Here is a 21679-nt window from a genome sequence, read left to right on the forward strand (position 1 = left end):
GCACACAAGACATATGCATGGACATAAACTTGTATAGACACATCTCTCTCTCTCTCTCTCTCTCTCTCTCTCTCTCTCACGCATACATGCATGTGTGTGAATATGCACACGTGTATGCACACACACACACATACACACATGCTTTTGTTAAGCTTGCTTAGATGATTGGCCAAGGGGGAGAACACTCTATCAAGTATCACTTGGGAATTGATCACGGGCCTATCAAAGCCTCAATGTTCATAGTCAGAACATTAAACGACTAGTTGGGTGACTAGACGATTGATGGTGGATAGAACTTACAAATCCAATGGAGGGCCCAAATCTCCTAATGGGTGGCGAATTACATTTTCACTACCAACTTGGAGCCAATTCCCAGAGAATGTGAATATCAAATTATGGGCCAAATTTATTCACATTACTTTTTTTCATATGATTAATGGTTTCATGTGTCACCCATCAATGCAGCCCATGGGGTTTGAACTCTAGGTCCTTTGTAAAAGAGACAAAATTCTAACCTCTCTCTCTCTCTCTCACACACACACACACACACAAGTTTCTTGCATGTAATGTATGCATGGATGGGCTGCAATATGAACATATCTTTCTCTCTCACATACACTATTTTTTGGTGAATTCTTTCACTCACACACACATAGAAACTTTGAGCAAAGCCTTGAAGAGGAGATTGGTATTTGGTTTGTGGTTACTCTTGGTGTAAGGAGAACTGGGGTTGTTTTAAGGACACGTAGCAATGATCCAGGTATACGTAGGTCTACGAGGGTTAGGTACCCTATTGATAGGTTGAGATATAACGGATATAAAACCCATCATTATGATTACATGGTTAAAGAAATATAGGAGTTGGAAACCACTTCTTTTGATAGTCACTAAGAAATAACAAATGGGAAGATGCCATGAATGAGGAGATGGGAACATTGGATGCAAATGCAACATGGGAGTTAGTACCTTTGCCTAAGGAAAAGAAGTTAATTGGATGTAAATGGGTGTATAAAGTTAAGCATAATGTTGATGGTTTAGTGAGAAGGTATAAGGCAAGATTGGTTACCAAAGGCTATACGTAGCCTTATGGCATTTACTATCAGGAGACATTTAGTTGGGTTCCAAGAATCGTAAAACCATGAGAGCTGGACATCATTGCCATGGCTATAGCAAAGGGTTTTTGTTTACATCATATGGATGTAAAGAATGCCTTCTTGCATGGCGATTTGCAACAAGAAGTATACATGATGCAGCCACTAAGTTATGGGAGCGATGCACACCTAGATTTTGTGTGTAGGTTATGCAAAGCTTTGTATATCTTGATGCAGGTACCGAGAGCATGGTAAAAAAATATTGGGGAGTATCTTTTTACCCGGTTGGATTTCATATATCAAATGCAGATTCACTTTATGTGAAAAAGATAATTAGAGGGATCATGCTATTAGTCGTCTATGTGGATGACTTGATTATCACTGGTAATAGTGATGCTAACATACATTATGTTAGGAAGCTTTTAAAACAAAAGTTTTAGATGAAGGATTTGGGTGAGCTATGATATTTCTTAGAAATAGAGGTGGTGAGATCACCTCATGGCATTTTGTTATTGTAGAGGAAGTATGGCTTGGACATGTTTTCTAAGCATGGTATGACAGGTTGTAAATCTATTTCTTGGGCAAAGATTTTGTGAGATCACGTCATGGCATTTTGTTATTGCACAGGAAATATGACTTGGACATGTTGTCCAAGTATGGTATAACAGGCTATAAATCTATTTCAGTGCCATTAGAGTAGAACACAAAGCTTTCCGTAGATACATGTGAGCTTTTGGTAAGTTTTGGAGGACCTCACTATGTACAGGTGCATAGTGGGTAGAGGGAACCTTACCTTCTCCATCGAAACAAGGACAGATGCCTCCTCCAAGAGGGAACCTATGCCCGCAGCAATAGAAAACCTTTTCAAGCAAGCCTTTGTGCCACAAATAATCTCAACACTCCACCACCAATCTGCAAAACTTCTCGAGCATTAGGAACCACAAGGACCAATCAGCCCCCTTAAAAATCCGAGATAGAAAGCTTGGAACAGCAAAACATTCCACAAAAATCCTCCAAAAAACACCCACCGGGAGTGAAGGGAAGCCGGGAAAGAAGATGAACAAGCGCCACTTGTCAAGCTACACCACAAGAGTGATACACACCCAAATTTTGTGTGGAAGTTGTTGGAGATGGAGGCAATAGCATGAGAGAGATGAGAGAGAAGCACACGAGACACAAGATTGAATCCCCAAAGTGTGTGGAATACACACAATAGATGAGTATATATAGAGGAGATCCTAGGGCTATATATAGAGACATTCTATATATAGCCAACACCCCCGCTCAAAGAAGGGTCTCTAACTATGGATGAAAAAACCCTTGGGGGCTCAAGGGAAAAACCCACAGCTCTATATACACCTACCGCTATATTAAATTATTTTATAGTTACAAAGTATTATTCAAAGGAGCTACATCACTCCCATATATACAATAGCCATGAAGGCTACGAAGGAGCTACATCACTCCCATATATACAATAGCCATGAAGGCTGCGAAGGAGCTACATCACTCCCATATACACAATATCCATGAAGGAGCTACATCACTCCCATATATAGAATAGCCATGAAGGAGCTACATCACTCCCATATATACTTCATCACTCTTATATGTGTACAATAGCCATGAAGGCTTTGAAGGAGTCATCGTCATCCATCTTCATGTTGTCTTGATCCATTCATGTAGGTTGGGTGCGAGTCTATCTTCGTGACGATGCCCAATAATATTTTTGTAGTCTCTTCTCTATATTGAAGCTCAACAATATCCAAATACAATCCTGATCCATAAACCCTATAATATGGAAGAAGTCTCCATAACAAATGGAAAACCATAATTTTGTTATAGAAATATGAGATGTACACGAAAAGATGTACACAAAGAAATAGACATAAAGGTATCTATTATATGGTTGCTTAGGAATATAGTCCATCCGCCGCCGCAAGGACATGCATGGCAATGTCAACTTGTGGAAGATCATCCAATCAATGGCAAATGAACTAGATTTGGTAAGAGAATCTGGTTACTTGGAGAAGTTGACTTGGAAGATTAACCTGTCAATAAACACTAAAATAGAAAATGACACTCATTCTAGTTAGTAAGGATATCATGGAAAGCTAGAATCATATCTTTGCCATGGGAAAAATCTATGATATAAGATCAAACCTCCAATATTATGAGTCAAGATAATGAGACAACTATATCTTGGATCAAACCTCCAGGATGACATGATATGAAAGTAAACCTCATAAGATGACAGGATGAGAAATCAAACCTCTGACTTCCATAGGTAGGAAGACGAGACATGATGAAAAAACAAACCTCTGACATGAAACAACAATTAGGATGTAGACATCTCTGATGAGATGAAAAAGCAAACCTCTGACATGACGTACTTGAAAGTAAACCTCATAAGATGATAGGCTGAGAAATCAAACGTGTGACATTCACAATCAGGATAGTAAACCTCATAAGATGACGGAACGAGAAATCAAACCTTTGAGATCCGCAGGCAGCATGTAGCCAGGATAACATGATAGGCCGAGAAATCAAACGTGTGACATTCACAATCAGGATAGTAAACCTCATAAGATGACGGAACGAGAAATCAAACCTTTGACATCTCCGCAGGCAGCATGTAGCCAGGATAACATGATGTGAACATAAACCTCATAAGATGACGGAACGAGAAATCAAACCTTTAACATCCGCAGGCAGCATGTAGCCAGGATAACATGATGTGAACATATAAACCTCATAAGTTGATAGGACAAGAAATCAAACCTCTGACGGGAAGAGAAATCAAACCTCTATCCTGACATGTAGTCAGGATGACATGACGTGAACGTAAACCAACCTCGTAAGATGACAGGACAAGAAATCAAACCTCTGACATGTAGTCAGGATGACATGATGTGAACATAAACCTCATAAGCTGATGGGACGAGAAATCAAACCTCTCGGAAAATATGCTCGACGGAAAATATGCTCGAGAACATATAGCATCACTGTACGTGGCTGGATCTTCAGAAGTAGAGAAAACATTAGCCTCAAAATCTTCATCATAAACATGACAAGAACCATGCTCAAAATCAATAGGCAGATCAATAAAAATGTCAACATCATCAATGACAGCATTCGGAATCAATGGTTGTGAAGAGGAAAGTTGCTCTTTAGATGGTTGTGAAGAGGAAATTTGCACTATAGAAGAAGATTCATCATCACACAAGAATGGAAAAGCTTGAAGCAAAGATTTAGTATCATCAGAATCATCCATGGACCATGTACCGCCCATAAGCTGTTCATTGAAAATAGCATCACGATTCACAAGCACTTTCTTGGAGGACGGGTCATAGAATTTGTAGCCTTTGGAAGTGTCAGAATACCCAATAAAAATAACTTTAAGGCCAGGAGCATCAAGCTTTGCTCGTGTTTCTTTAGGAACATGAATGTAAGCAATACATCCAAAGGTTCGAAAATGAGATACAGAAGGAATTTCACCTGTCCATGCTGTGATGGGTATCTTACCAGAAGGAGCAGTAGTAGGAAGATGATTCTGAACAAAGACTACTGTCAAGAGAGCTTCACTCCAGAAGACACGAGATAACCCAGAATGAATCAGCATACATCGTATAGCATTGATAATAGTGCGATTCTTACGTTCAGCAACACCGTTCTGTTGAGGTGAATATGGAATTGTATGTTCATGATGAATACCATGGTCCGTACAATAACTCTCAAACTCACGAGACACATATTCTCCACCATTATCGCTGTTAAGTTTCTTGAGGCGACGTCCAGTTTGAAGTTCGGCAGCCTTGTGAAATTGCTTAAAAACAGATAACGCCTCAGATTTTTATTGAAGCAAGAAAACAACTGTATACCGTGAGTAGTCATCAATAAACGTAATGAAATAACGATGTTGTGTTCTCGATGGAGGCAAAGGTCCACAAATGTCGGTATGAACAAGATCCAACAAATCATGAGAATGAACTGAATTCGAGAGAGGAAAGGGTTTACGATTGTGTTTGCCAAGAGCACAAAACTCACAGATTCCCATATGAGGATGAGCTTTAAGATCCATTCCGCGTACAAGACCTTGACGATGAAGATTAAGAAGCTTTGCAACAGAGCGCGAATAAAACTTGCCAGGGCTGCTGGGTGTCCCCGCCCTCCGCCCTGCGCCCTTGATGACCGTCCCGCCGTGCTCATTCCGCCGGTGGTGAAGACTGCTGAGCGATCTGACGGGTGTTTTCCCCACCCCGCCATCTCTTTGCAAAGCCCAACAACAACAACTGCTTCGCTTCTTCCTCGTCGTGTGTCTGGGCGGCATCCCACGACCGTTTCTCTTTGGCTGCTGGCCAGCTAGCCAACCTCTCACAGTTACTTTTTGTTGACGTGAGTGAACACGATTCGGGCTCTGCTGCTGTTGCGCAGCTATCCCCACCTTGCTTTTTGTTGATCTTGTTAGACGTGAGCAGACACGATTCGGTGTTGCGCAGCTATCCCCACCTTGCTTTTTGTTGATCTTGTTAGACGTGAGCAGACACGATTCGGGCTCTACTGCTGTTGCGCAGGCTGCTCTCTATCCTCACCTTGCTTTTTATTTCTTCAAACCAGAAACACAGAGTTCCTTCGTATGGAGACGAGAGTCACACAAACCTCTCCGATAGACTTTGACCTGTAGAGATCTCTAGGTTCACGTAGAACCATAGCTCTGATACCATGTTGGAGATGGAGGCAATAGCATGAGAGAGATGAGAGAGAAGCACACGAGACACAAGATTGAATCCCCAAAGTGTGTGGAATACACACAATAGATGAGTATATATAGAGGAGATCCTAGGGCTATATATAGAGACATTCTATATATAGTCAACAGAAGTTATGTGCATTCTTGTATGGCTTGAACTAGGCACCCAATGGCAATACCAGTTAGCAGATGGGTGTAGTACAAGTGCCTGTGAGTTAGTGTTGGGAGTGGAAAAAAGTTTAGTGGGGCTGGCTGGCCTCACTAGAAATCGAGAACCAGAGGAGGAGTCTGAGCAATTAATCAACCCTAATTATGAGATTAATCAACCCTAATTCCAACCATTGGGCAAAATTGATGGTTGAATCTTCCATTAGAGACCTGCCCATGAGTAATCAACCTTAACTTTTACCAATTGGAGATTAATCAACCCTAATTCCAATCATTGTAAAAAATTAATGGTTGAATCTTGACATTAGGGACCTGCCCCATACCTCCCTATCACTTCATATTGTAAAAGTCCCTTGTTTATTTATCATTATGCTTAATCCACCATGTTAATCGTCTTTTGGGATCCACGTTAAATCCTTCAATCACACACACACACACGCACCTCTCTCTCTCACACACACACTCCCACACAACCACATCGCTCTCTCACTCACACCTCTCTCTCTCTCTCTCTCTTACACGAGCACACACATCCCTCTCTCACATCACCTCTCTCTCTCTCTCTCTCTCTCTCTCTCTCTCTCTCTCTCTCTCTCTCTCTCTCTCACCCACTCACCTAGCAGGAGGTGGTATGGATGGGTTGAGGAAAGGGCATAGACTAGCATGGAGGGGTTGTGGGCGAGCGATTGAGGTTGTATTGAGCTTGGCTAAAATAGATGGCTCCTATGAATTCATGGGAGCCATTTGTTAGGGTTTTTTTAAAACTTTCCAAGGATCCGCTTAAGTGACACATTGTAGTTTGCAAGTGTCATTTCAAATGTTGTTTATATGATGCATAATTACACGTCCCTTATGCTCGTCGATGTGCGACGGTCATTTGCAACGAGATTTTTTCAGCTTTAAAATGTCATTTGCATGACGTTGGTTATCACGTAAACGACGTATTTGGAAAAATCCATCATTTTGAGCTCATCTCGTTGGGGGGGGTGTTTTGTTGTATAAACATGTTGAAGTCCCATTAGCCTCCCCTAGAAGGATTTCCTTGAACATGTTGGAAATAGTTTCTATAGCCTCCTAGATCTCGAGAAACTCCCATCCCTTATACCAATTTTTGTTGCTCTCTAATTGGTCCAAAGGACCTTATGCAAGATCAGCCACAAGAGACAAGACATTTTTGCAGGATTTACTTTTGATCAGATGTTGGCAAATATGAAGTACCACTATCTCCTCTTCCTTGATATGTTTCATCTTAAGTTAAGCTTGATGTGAAGAGGAGGGTCCACTTCTTTGAAATGAGGAACTGGGAGTAGGTAATCTTTTCCTTCCCACACAAATGGTCTAATCATCAGGACCCTTGAGTTGTATCATATCTGCAAAGTTATTGTCCCACAAGATAATCTTGGGAATGAGAAGGTTGAAGTCACATTCATTGATCTTAAAAGTCTCCCTAAGTTCTTCTCTCAAAAGCCATCTGTGGTGTTGATAGTCCCAAATATCTTCGCAGGTGGTGATCCCTTTCTTGGATATCTTGCAGGCAAAGGGATGAAGGTAAGGATCAATGTAATTATGGCAAGCCACATTGAGTCCATATCCATATTTCATGCTTCAAATCTAAGGTTTCCCATGAGGGAAAGGTGAGGCTTACCCTCTGTTCCACACTTTTCCATATTTCTTTGCTACCTTTGGGTTGATGTGCGTTTTGCTAAAGTATAGGGTAAAAAGGAGGGAGCCCTCTCCATCTTGGGAAAGCTTGCACTAAGAATTGTGCTGCATCTCTATCTTTCAACTGAGCCCAGTCGTCACTAGGGTTGGATAAGCTTTTAATCACTTGTGGGTGAAGCTTTTAATCACTTGTGGGTGAAGCTTCCTTTGCTCCTAGTTTTGAGCAAAACCTTTTGGTTGATGAAACCACTAGGTGATATTTGGTTTGTAGACATATATAAAAGGGCACTTTCCTCTATGAACTAAATTTCAAGTTCTATTTGCCCACATCTTGTGTATTTTATCACTTTTCTAGCATTTATATTAATTATAATTTTTTAATCAACTCTTAACTTTGAGCCTCCCTAGCTCACGTGCATTCTTAACCACTCTTTTACACCCCCCATGAGAAGTTCTTGCACATTATTTCTAGGGGTTTGAGTTCATCTTGACAAGGTCTCTCCAACATGAGAAATAATAGATAGTCGTTGGAATTATGATGTGTTTTAGAACTACTAATCTTCCTACACCAAATTCTTGTTATAAACCCTTCCATCTATTAAATTTTGGTTTTATTACTCTGTCGAGGATTCATAGCCATCTTTGATGTTGGCCCACCCCAAAAACCACGGGGATGCCCAATAACCTCAAAATCCTCCCTTTAGGGATAAGTTGACATCCTTGCTCTATAAGCCGATTGGAGCTTCAAATTGGGGGAACTAGGTAGGCTAGAAAAAATTCAATAAAAAAGTGATTTTTTAAAAAGTACCATTAGAAAAAATATGGACTCACAAAAGGCCCTCTTAAAAAATATTAAAAAAAGAATAGGCTAGCCAATGAGAGAGGTGGGATTCAAGATCCATGTAACATGGATCTTTTTGAATCTTCTGCCACCAAATCTTACAAGATCAATCTAGTGGAATATAATATTGGGATCAAATATTAAAAAACTAAAGAAATGTCAGATGTGCCTTGAGGTCCTCATAAAATAAAGTATTATAATGTTAGAGTAGTGAATGTTCCTTCTCAATCTCAAATTTCTTTCCCTCTTTCACTTTTCATGCTTTGATTTTCCCTCCCTTTTCAATTTCCCTCCTTTTCTTCTCTGCAAAATTCGATTTTATCATATTTCACGCTGTTGAGCAGATTTTACGAACCCTATCAATTCACAAAGTTATGCTAGGATTGAATGTCGAAAATCATTGAATAAAGAAAATACCAGGTTTTTTGAGTAGAACAACTCAGTTGCTAGGGGGTGTTGTTAGGATGCATTTTTGGTTGTGTGTTCATCACTTTTGTAAATATAGCATCTTGTGACTGCATTGTTTAGAGGAATAAGGATACAAAGTGTAGTATTGTTCTTGACTCATGTGGGGAAGGTTAGAATAAAATAATTCAATGTCAAGAGCATGGTGATATGCTAAAGGTGTTGAGTCATAATAATATGACGGGGTGTAGTAAAGTAAGCAGGACATTCACATCACTTGGACAAGGTGCCAAAGGTTGCTGGCTAACGTCTCTTTTTTACACATATTGGAAATTTAGACAAAGGCATTAATGGGCATGTGAATACCCGTTATTTTTTCAAAGGTCCTGGCTATAAAGTTTGAACTTGAAGGCCTAATAATAAACTAAAGATTGGAGGGTGGTAAAAGTGTATATACGCTCGCGCATCATCAAATGGAGGAGACCGTTAGGCTGTGTGGAAAAAAAAAAGCATTAAAGAATGGTAGGAGTGAAGCGTGGAGGAAACAGATTATTGGAGAAGCAGACAAACTAGCGCATACAAAAGCAAGGGCACTCAAACGACGTCTAAAGGATGGTGGAGGAGAGAAGAAACCACCGATTAAAAGGAGAGAAGGCATGAAGACCTGCAACCGGAAAGAATGGAAAACAACGATGGCCAGCCAGAGCCGCCATAAATCGATGGAGTGCAACCGCTACTGGAAAGAAGATAAAAGCTATATTGAAAGGAAGGGTGTGGGTTAAAAAAAATAACAAGGCAAGCTAAGGCTATAAAAAGCCTATGGAAGCTGGGACGGCTTGGATACTCAGGCGGGTTGATGTCGAGTGGAGGTTTTGAGTGTTTTATTTTTGTTGATGGGTTGGTTGTTGAGGGTGGAGGCCATCAATGATTCATCGGGCTATCAAAGGGTGCCATCTGTGGGATATCATGCTGCAAAATCTCTAGAGTGTGATGCCTGCATGGGGGGCTCAAGGTGAGGAGTGGTAGCTAGAACGTGGGCAACATGGTGAGGTTGGCTAGTTCTCATCTGCATTGAAACCAACTTCGAGTAAGCACCAAGAAGTCTTCTTTTTATTTTTTTTCCAGTTTTTTAGAATATTTCTTTGCCCTACTTCGTATTCAGATTGCGCCGAGGTGTAGAAGTATTGGTGGAGAATATTTGTGGGTTTTTTTCCCTTATATTATTAATGTCTTGTTGGTCAATTTGGTTAGCCGTGTGAAGAGAGCAAGGTGCCCATCTCAGAGTTTTGTTTTTTATTTTATTCTTTTTGGAAGCATATTTCAATTTGTGCTGAAGGCAATAGTGCATATAGAAGGCTTTGGGGAGATTCAATGGAGTAAGAGAGGGCGGCTAGCTTCTAGCCCTTCATCTCCATGTGATGATTGATTTAATTTTGAAGTAGTCAACATTAAAGGCAAACATCTTCTCTGGTTGGTCTCTGTAAGAGGTTATAGATCTACATTGAAGCCACTTCTTACTGAAGATGTTGTCTTGGGGTTCCTTGGACTGGATATTCTCTGGGAGTTTTACCCCTTAGAAGAAGCAACTATGTCGCCATGATCCTATCATTGGTGTTGGTGGGTACTGAGATAACTTAGGTGGAGTGTCTTGGTTTTCCTGTTTCCGTGATTTTATCATTCCAAACTAATTATGAACGGTTTATTCTACTGCAAGTTCGAGACTCCTTGCAAATTAGTGAAGTTGAATCCTATATTCCTGAAGAAATCTATCATATAGAATTAGAGAAGAGGAGACTATTTTTTGAATCTTCATCTTTGTAATGATCCAATCACAATAGATATATGTAATAAGAGTGAACTCTATATTTCACTCAATATCATATTGTGATGTCAGTCTTTTTTTACTGGATGTTACTTTTGGTGTTCAAGGCTTTTATTAAAAATTATGTCAGTAGTGTTTTATTCTTAAGTGTTGTGGATATTGGTGATGTGGATATGGTACGAGGTGAAACTAAATAGAGGCATTGTGCTACTCTATCCAACGATTAACACCTATTTTGGTGCCCCCACCAATATGAGGAGTTTCTTGGGAATTAAGGTGACTAGGGAAAGGACTCAAAGATAAGTGTGTGGGTACGTGGTCCAAAATTGACTCAAAGTTTTCCTAAATTCCTTGGGCTACCGAATGAAGATGCAGGTGGTTTTATTGAGGATTTGGAATTTGCAGCCTTAATGAAGGATAGGGACACTTCAGAAGTTCTGCTACAAATTTTGGCTTATTTTCTTAAAAGGGAGGCAAAAACATGGTTGCAAGTTTTTATTCAAGACTTCCGAAGCTCTCACATTCCTCCTTGTGAACCTGAATATAAAGAAGTGAAAGTTGCTTTTTGTCACAGTATGCTAGGGAAAGGGATCCTAACGGGATTTGGAGAGAGCTTTGCAATTATCAGCAAAGCACCTAATGAAGAGGTGGATCGGTATATGATTCGGTTTGTTGAATTATGGAATAATTGGAGAGATGCCTTGCACCTTGAAGTTCCACCGAAAATGATAAAGAAAGAGAGATTTGTGTCCGGACTTAAACTAGATATCAGATTGAAAATAGAACTGAAGAATCCTCTCCGTTTTTTTGATGAAGGTATCCGGTTTGCTCAAGAAAAAGAATGGAAAATGAAGAGACTTGGTCAATTAAGGTTGCAGGAAGGATCAACACAAAGGCCTGTCAGTAAATGAAGTCATTCCTACTGCTAAAGAAGAACTATCTCCTCTTCAATTAAAAGGGAGGGATAATTCCTCCAAGGAGGAATTACATGAAGTTGTTGAATTAATGAAAAATATGAGTGCTAACATGGTTGGTGGTGCAAGTAGAGGACGAGAAAGATGACCAATTGGTGGTAGAGGAGTAGGCTCTCAATCAAATGAAAACGAACAAGCTACATGGAAAGGAGGAAGGGGTCATGGAGTATATCCGATGAGGTACATTGCTTTAATTGTGGAGAATGTGGACATTATAGTACCTACTATGATAAACCTCATCGCATAGGAGGAGATATGTTTCCTCGACTGTCTCAGAACTTAAACAATAGAGCAAATGATTTTGGTGTAGAGATCAAAGATGTTCCTCAACCCAACAGCAGTGGTACTACTACAGATGAGACAAGGAAAGGTAAAGCAGTAAGTCTTATCGGTGTGGAAGAGGAACCAGAAGTGATGCATGTAGGCAAAAAGAACCAAAGATTCTATCAATGGAGAGGCTGAGCCCAACTCAGCCTCTCCATTGATCCCAGCTCAAAGAAACGAAAGTAAGAGATGTCAGAACAGTCAAAGAAGAAAGCGAGGAAACCATGAAGACGATTCAAAGTGAGATAGACTTGCCTTTGGGGAAGGAACATGAAGATTATGATCTGGTAAAAGATCTGGCTCAACGGAAAGCTGATATTACTTTTGGTCAGATAATGGGAATGTGCCCAAAGTTGAAGAGGGAATGGAAATGAGCAGTGAATCCCAACAAAAAAGTTGTTCCACAACCATTAAAAGGGAGTAATGACTGTCAAGGAATTACCATATATTTTTCCATGTGTTGAAGCTTGGCATCAAGCAGTAGGGTTGGGAAAAGCTTATATTGATGGGGGAGCTCAAATTTGTGTGATCACCTAATCTTGTATGGAGAAACTTAGAGTATCTTGCTATGTTTACTAGATTTCCTAATGAAGAGATAAGAGGATTTACAAGTGAACCACTCAAGATTGAGCTAAGGGAAGGCGTGAAACCAGTATTTCAAAAGCTGAGAAGGCTGGGACAAGAATAGTCTCAAGTACTCAAGGAAGAGGTATAGAAGCTTTTAAAAGCCGATGTTATTTATCAAGTAGAAAATTCAGATTGGGGTAATCCAGTTGTGATCAGGCAAAAAAAGATGGAAGATGAAGGATATGTGTAGATTACAAGCCATTGAATGCAGCCACAAAGAGGAACCATTACCCTTTACCTTTTCTTGATGACATTTTGGATAAAGTTGGATTGCATGAGAGATATAGTATTTGTGATGGATATTTTGGATATTTCCAGTTAGCCATTGTACCCGAAGATCAAGAGAAGTCAACTTTCATCACACCTTGGGGATGTTTCTGCTACTATAGGGTTATGCCATTTGGTTTAACAAATTCTCCTTCCTGGTATCAACAAGGATCGAATGAAGTGCTTGCACCATTCCTAGATCACTCTGTTAAAGTTTTCTTGGATGATATTTGAATTTTTAGTTCGATGCATAAACATTGCAATAAATTGGAGGAAGTATTGAATAGGTTGGATTCAAGGGGTGGGCAGCTGAATCCAAAAAAATGCTTTATTGGGAAACCCAAAATTAAACTTCTTGGGCATATGGTGTCTCAAAATGGAATAGAACCAGATCTAGACAAGGTCAAGTCTCTAATCTTATTATCTTCTCCTACTTCTACAAAACAGTTACATACTTTTATTTAAAAAGTGAAATATCTGTCAAGATTCATTCCGTTATTATCCCAATTGCTATATCCACTTCAACAAGGAGTAAAGAAGGATCCTCTTCAGTGGGATGAGGAATGTGAAGAAGTTTTTGGCAAGGTCAAAGAAATACTGGGAGAAATTTCAAATATAAAAGCTCCTGAGTTTGATAAGCTAAAGTTTATGTGAATCCTTCTATAGGGCCAGATGCAATAGGAGCTATTATGTTGTAACAAGGGAATGAATTCAGGGTCATGAGGCCGGTGTATTATGCAAGTAGGGTGAAGATTGAGATCCAGGAGAGGAAATTTACTAAATCAGAACTGGTGATATCAAGCCTAGTTTATGCTTGTAAAAGATTTAGATCATACTTGTTACCCAAACCCTTTGTAGTGTTGACTAGTTATACTCTTTTACCACAACTTGTCAACAATACCAATTTGTCAAGAAGTATGCTCAAATGGATAGTTGAATTGCGAGAATTTAAATTTACATATTTTTATCAAGGAGACCACTTGAGCTTCTTTAGCTAATTTACTCACATATAAAGAGGGGCCAATTCTAGTAAAAGAGGTAGAAAAATAAAGTAAAAAGATGGAAGATCAACAACTTGTCAATGCTTATGTACTCTTTTTTTATGGCTCTTTTTATAAAAAAACCAAGCTACTGGAGGAATGGTGGTTCTAGACTCACAAGGAAAAGAAATACAAAAGATAGGATTTTAACTGGAGGCCAAGAGCAATAATGAGGCGGAATATGCAACTTTATGTCAAAGTTTAAAGGTATGTCTTAATTTTGGAATTAAAAGGATTGCAATTAAAGGAGATGCTTTGTTGGTAGTCAAATAGGTACTGGGAGTATGGAGAACCAAGCATACTCATCTCAAAGCTTGGGTAGGACAAGTAAAAAGATTACTTGGACATTTTGAAGCGTGGAGCATTCAGCACATTGACATGAAACAAAATCATGGAGCTCATGAAGTTGCTCAAAGTGCAATATTTATGTCTACACTTTATGCAGCCAAGGTGGATGGACCATTGTATCAAGGAAGAGAGTACCTTTACAAGCAAGAAGCATATCTCATGACAGGCAGAGTGCCTCAAGATGTGCCAAAATCAAAGAGGTATCACTTTGTTAAGAGATGTCAAATTTTTTCTTGATTAATGACTTTATATTCATGAAAGGACTAGATTCAGTACACTGAGAAGATTTCCTTGGAGAGAAGAAATCTCTTGGATCCTGGAAGTGAATCATGAAGTGGCCGTGGAGGACATTTTGTGTAAGATTCCTCCCTCCAGCTTTTGAGGTGTACAGGTGTAAGAACCTCCCCTTCTAATCTTGTAATTATTCCCCTCTTTGAAATAAAAGAAAGATTCTGTTTTACCTTGTTTTGACCTGGAGAGAGAAAATGTCTAGAGAAAGGTAATCCAAAATTGAGATATTTTTGGATATAAAAATCCTCTTAGTGTCTAAAATGGTTTTCCGTGAAACAGAAATTAAAAAAGAACTTTTTCCAATGTGCAATTGGAATTAATTGAAAATAGGTAAAAAGGACCTTAGCCTAAGGGTCCAGATTTTCAGAAATTTTTGAATTATGCTCCAACTAAGGTTCGTATGGACCAATAAGATTAATCCAAATGTAGGGAGGAGATAAATTGAAGAATAAAAGAAAAACCTCCAAAAATGAGTAAATGCTCACATAAGATGAAGAGTTGACTAAGAACAAGGTTTATTAGTAAAAAACTATGAATATTACTTAAAAATGAGACTCTTTAGGGTATAATGATTCAATTTTGACACCTTGGTAAGGAGAAGGGGGCTCTTCAAGGAGGCGCCTATTTCACATGTGTGGTGGAGTTTTAAACTCAAAAATATTGTGATATTTTTATCTCTCCTCTCTCCTGGATCAAACCAAATCAAAAGGGAGCCAAACTAGGTCCAAATCTTGTCCAAATTCAGCCAAACTAAACCTGGAAAATTCTAAAAACTAGTTGGACTTGGTTAGAGGCCTCCCTCACCTGTAAATAGATCCTTAGCTCTTTGTAAAAAAATATGAGAACTATACCATGCCAGTATTATACTGAAATAATGATATTTTCTATTATCCTCTAAAAATCGTCTAAAAATTGAAGAGATTGGAGCTTCTCTCTCTCTTCAATCTTCCTTGGAGTCTTCATTAACATACTAAACTAATTGATTGGTTGGGGGCCTCTACATTGATTAAAGAATCAAGCAATCTAGGAGGTAAAGTGTGGTTTATGGTCTTTTTTTTTAAATCTCGAAATGTTTCTCTCTTCTCAACCCCTCTCAAGCTTGAGAAGTATTCAATTGAATGGCTTTTTAATACAATTGAAGTTGTAATGAATTGTAGTAATAAAACACATAAATTTGCATTTATGCTTAAATTAAATGTTTTTTTAAGCATGTCTCTCTCTCCCCCAAAGAGTGGTCATTCCTATGACCTATTCTATATTCAAACGATGCTTCTCTCTAATCTAAAACTAATTTCTATGCTTGTCAAATTGAGGCCAAATAAGTGGCTTTTTAATGCTTTTATGCTATTTAATTCATGGAAAAATTAGGAATCAAGTCCATAATTGGATATTGATCTAATTAATGGTTATTCTATCATATGATATTACTAAACTTTATGTTTTCAAAATTATTGAGAATTATCAGTAATAGCAGCGAAGCTATGGTAAAATTTTTAAAAAATTAACACATAAATCATTTTCATTCATAATATGAAAAGAGAACTTCCTACCATATTCTAGGATTAATCATCCTAGATTAATTGAATGATTCTTATTATAATCATGAAAAAATTAATTTTTATGTTTATGCATAAATAGTTAATTAGAAAAAAGAGGAATCTCTAGTAATTCATTTTTTGTTAAAAGAGTAATCCCCATGACAATGGAAATCCATGTATTCCAATGAAGTAAGAGAAAAATTGGGATGCTAAAATAATGTATATTTTATTTAAAAATTAAAGAAGGATTTTAGTTAAATTTATCTTTTTGAATAGATAAATTTAAATGATGAAAGAGGAATTCCCACCATATTGGAATTCAAATATTTAAATGAGGAAAGTGTAATTTTTAGCATATTGAAATTAATGGGTATTTTATTTAAATTCAAAGATGAATTTTAGATAAATTTATTTTATCTATGAGAAATATTTAAATGGTAAAAGAGGAATTCCTATGACATTTGGAATTCCGTCGTTTAGATGGGAAAAGAGAAATTCCTAGCATATTGAAATTAATGGGTATTTTATTTAAATTCAAAGATGAATTTTAGATAAATTTATTTTATCTATGAGAAATATTTAAATGGTAAAAAGAGGAATTCCTATGACATTTAGAATTCCATCATTTAGATGGAAAAAAAGAAATTCCTAGCATATTAAAATTAATGGGTATTTTATTTAAATTCAAAGATGAATTTTAGATCAATTTATTTTATCCATGATAAATATTTAAATGGTAAAAGAGGAATTTCTATGACATTTGAAATTCCATCATTTAGATGGGAAAAGAGAAATTCCTAGCATATGAAATAATGGATATTCTATTTTAGATGAATTTATTCTATGAGAAATATTTGATGATAAAAGAGGAATTCCCATGACATTGGAATGTAAATAATTAAATGCAAAAAAGAGAAATTTCCATGGTAATTGAGATCCAAGAAATTCAATGGGAAGGAGAGAAATTTTTAGTATAATTCAATTTATGATTATTTACCAAAAGTGGAAATATGGGTAGAATTGATTTCTACAAATACCATGAATTCTTTTTTTCAAAAGAGTAATATTGAATATAATTCGATTGAGGAATTGAGAAGGAATATATAAATAGTCGTTCGAGAAAAGGAACCTTTACTTAGGCCAAGCAATTGGTAGAAATTTAGAAAAAAGTCCCATTATCGATATCAAACTAGAAAAATGTATTAAATGGGAATAGCATGTGAATGGATGTGATAAGATGAAAATAGGATGTGATAAGATGTGATGTAATGGATATGGATGTGGATGTGGATGTGTATGTGAAAGAATGCATGTGGATGTGTTTTTGAAAGAATGGATGTGGATGAGAATGTGATGTGATGTAAGGGGATGTGGATGTGAATGTGATGTAGATGTGGATAAGATGTGGTGTGATGTAAAGAGATGTGAAATATATATGGATGTGAAGTAATAGATGTGAATGTATGGATAGATGTGGGTAGTCATACATGTGAGCGATTGGAGGGATATGGATGAATGAGATGAGATGTGTATGAATGATACATGATGTGGATGTGATGTAATGTGGATGGGATGAATGAGATATGATGTGGGTAGATGTGATGTGATGTAATAGAATGTATGTGATGTGATGGTGATGAGAATGGATATGATGGATGTGAATAGATGAATGTGATATGATGGATGTGAATGGGTGGATGTGATGTGATGTGAGTTGGACAAGTATGAATGAATGATATGTGATGTGAATGGATGAGATGTGATGTCATTGGAGTCACGATGTGAATGAATGATATGAGATGTGAATGGATGAGATGTGATGTGATGTGAATTGGGATGTGAATGAATGAGATGTGATGTGAATGAATGTAATGTGATGTAAAGTGATGCGATGTGGATCGGGGTAGATATGAATGGATAAGATGTGAATGAATGTGATATGATGAGATGTGGAGATGGGTAGATGCGAGTGGATGAGATGTGATGAGGGTAAATGAGAAAAGATGTGATGAGATGGAAAATGATGTGATTGGATGAGAATGAGTATACATATGAATTGGACGTGGATTAAGTAATGGGATTGATGTGAAAAGACGAAAGTTCATTATAGAAACTGTATTTATGACCTGTTTGAAAATGACTGTTTTATGTCAATAATGCTGGGAAGCACTTTGACCATCTTGTGAATGAGGTCATGGAGACCTAACTGATAAAGTTACAACAGCTGACGGCGGAGAGTCAAAGGAGGATGTCTCGCGTAGCAAGGTCGGCCGAGGTCTTGACCAGCCTTGGTTAGATTTAAATGGTGAGCTTCCGGTACGATGGATGAGGGACCAGCCTATGAGTGAAGCGCTAGGTGACCTGCGAAGGATCATAGAGGGTGCTGACCATACGACGATGCTCGGGCTCTGGGTCATCGTACCCACACGTGCGTCGTGGAAGATATTGGAACAAGGAGTAAGAATTGTTTTCTGAAAACGGGCATGGATCTGGTTGATTAGCCTTGCTCGTCCTCAGCGGCTGAGTCCATGGCTCTTTTATATGGATCTGTTGGTTGATCTTGCTGATCTTCAACGGAGATTCCATCTTGATTTTTACAAGTGAATATATTGTCGAGTACTATGAGCTAGGAGCTATCGAAAAGGCCCCTCAGGGATAGGTGGTGAGCGTTCTGGTTGCCAATGATGCCATAGGTACATTGATGAAGGAATGATTGGAAATTAGGATTCAACCGGATATTTTGGAGGATTATGATCAGTGACACTATGGTTTCATTAAATGATTATTTTTTAAAGATAACTGAATCTGTGAAAAAGGTAATTTTATATTGGGTGTGCAAGTGGTGTGACTGGCATTAAATGTTGGAAATATCACCCAAATCCATTCAAAGGTTAAAAGGGGCTGTATTACCTTGACAACTTTACTCAAGAAGCATCTTCAAATGGGCGCCTATTTCAAATGGCCTAGGAGGGCATCTAGCTCATTTATGAGAAGCCCACATGGGGGGAGATGGCATCTTATGCCTGTCTTACATCATTGATGATGTCAACTACATCTTGTACTCTTTGCCTATATAAGAGGCCACTCCTAATGAAGAAATATATGATTCTCTTTGATTAGTCCACATTATGTTTGTTTAGCCTCTTTTTGATTAGCATTAAGCTCTCTTCTAATCATGTCTTAATCATGGACCTAATTACTTTTGATCCTCCATAGCCTTGTTCATTCTCTTCAAAACCATCATTAAATTTGCATGAATATCTGGCTAGGGGGCCTGGGAACTTGGACTGATCGATCCGTAAAATGAGACTCAATTCTGTTATTGTATGATAGATGAAGTAAATCCCGGATAGTAATTGTTCTATGGAAAAAGAATCAACGGCTCTGCCTCTCGATGGGGAAAAAAGCGTTGGTTTCTATGATCCGATCAAGGGTAAGTTTCTTCCTTGATCTGACCAAGTTTACAAAAGATATTATTGGAAGGTTATATATGGCCCTCAATCCAAAAGAATGTACATAATTGGTGTAAATCATGTTTCCAATGCCAAAGAATGGGAAGAAGAATATTAAAGTTTGAGCCCAGGAATGTTATACTTTCTTTTAACATTTTTGAAAAGTGGGGGGTCGATGCAATTGGGCCATTGCCCATGACTGCACATGGGAAATGTTATATACTCATAGCCATTGATTATCTCTCAAGATGGGTAGAGGCTAAAGCTACAAAAGCAGTCAATGCAAAAGAGGTATCCAAATTTTTATATGAAGGAATTTGCTGTCATTTTAGGGTACCACTAGAGCTGCTTTCTAATAGGGGACCAGTATTTAGAAGTGAATGATGGACCATCTATGTGAGAAGCTAAAAATTCAACATAGATATGTTGCACCATATTACCCCCAATGCAATGGGATGAATGAAATATTTAATGGTGGGGAAATGATACGTATGTTAAGTAAAATGACACAATCTCATGAAAAGACTAGGGATTTAGAGCTTCATTGTGCACTTTGGGCTTAAAGGATTGTAGTCAAAGAGGGCACTCAGTTCTTTCCTTTTCCTATTCTTTATGGTGTTGAAGCTTTATTACCTATTGAGGTGGAAATGCCACCACAACATTTTCTCAGGAACAGGCTTCTTGCAGTACAAATAGCAAAGTTGGATAGGATGCATGTTGTAGAACATTAGCAAAATACCCAAGTGCAAAATCAATAGAGAGTTCACAAGAAGATCCAGGACAAAGTCATTGGAAAAGGTGACTTGGTACTCCGATGGACAGTAAACTGGACAACACGTTTCACACAAAGTTTCAAACAAAATGGGAACGTCCTTTCAAAGTGGGAAGGTCCTTTCAAAGTGCAACAAAGATTCTCTAATGGTTCATATCAGTTAGAGGATTTGGATGGAACATTACACTAGAGAAGAGTCAATGCCAAATGGATATCGACTAAAAAAGTATATAGCAAGGATGATGATGATTACCACCAGTAACCCAAACAAAGACAAGGGTGAAACATGTTCATATGAAAATAAACAAGAAGAAGATATTTCTATACATCAGTTTGTTTGACAACTGCAGGACATGAATGTTCACAGGCTAAGGGGTGGGTAAAATATGTTGAGCAAATTTTACGAACCCTATCAATGCACAAAGTTGTGCTAGGATTGAATGTAGGAAATCATTGAATAAAGAAAACACCAAGTTTTTGAGTAGAAAAACTCAGTTGCTAGGGGGGTGTTGTTAGGATGCATTTTTGGTTGTGTTCATCACTTTTGTAAATATAGCATCTTGTGATTGCATTGTTTAGAGGAATACGGGTACAAACTGATATTGTTCTTGACTCATGTGGGGAAGATTAGAATATAATAATTGAATATCAAGAGCATGGTGATATGCTAAAGGTGTTGAGTCATAATATGACGGGGTGTCAGTAAAAAGGACATTCACATCACTTGGACAAGGTGCCAAATGTTGGTGGCTAACTTCTTGTTACACATATTGGAAATTTAGACAAAGGCGTGAATGGGCATATGAATACCCTTTATTTTTTCAAAGGTCTTGGGCTAAAAAGTTTTGACTTTAAGGCTTTATAATAAACCAAGGATTTGACTTTAAGGCTTTATAATAAACCAAAGATTGAAGGGTGGTAAAAGTGTATGCTCACGCATCATCGAATGGAGGAGATCGTCAGGCTGTGCGATTCAGTCGGGGAAAAAAGCATTACAGAATGGTAGGAGTAAAGCATGGAGGAAACAGATTATTGGAGAAGTAGAAAAACTGGCGCAAACAAAAGCAACGGCACTCAAACGACATCTAAAGGATGGTGGAGGAGTGAAGTAACTGATCACCACCGATTTAAAGGAGAGGAAAAGAACGAGCCAACCAGAAAGAATGGAAAAGAATGATGACCAGCCAGCCGCCATAAATCGATGGACTTCCGCGCTACTAGAAAGGAGATAAAAGCTATTGAAAGGAAATAACAAGGGAAGCTAAGGCTTTAAAAAAGCCTATGGAAGCTAAGATGGCTTGGATACT

The 21679-nt window shown here is 38.1% G+C and overlaps 1 protein-coding gene across 1 annotated transcript in view; it reads left to right on the plus strand.

The window, feature by feature from the left end:
- LOC147622699 (uncharacterized) overlaps positions 1–12411 on the plus strand; it is a 28723-nt gene extending 16312 nt beyond the window's left edge. The window contains exons 4-7 of the mRNA XM_086822604.1: positions 10847–10922; positions 11115–11555; positions 12024–12091; positions 12205–12411. Coding sequence (XP_086678730.1) covers positions 10847–10922; positions 11115–11555; positions 12024–12091; positions 12205–12411 — 792 coding nt within the window. The remainder of the gene's footprint in view (positions 1–10846; positions 10923–11114; positions 11556–12023; positions 12092–12204) is intronic.
- Positions 12412–21679: the final 9268 nt, after the last annotated feature.

Source organism: Cibotium barometz, chromosome 28 (assembly GCF_041138505.1).
Source record: "Cibotium barometz isolate CiBa-2024 chromosome 28, ASM4113850v1, whole genome shotgun sequence".
Classification (NCBI taxonomy): Eukaryota; Viridiplantae; Streptophyta; class Polypodiopsida; order Cyatheales; family Cibotiaceae; genus Cibotium; species Cibotium barometz.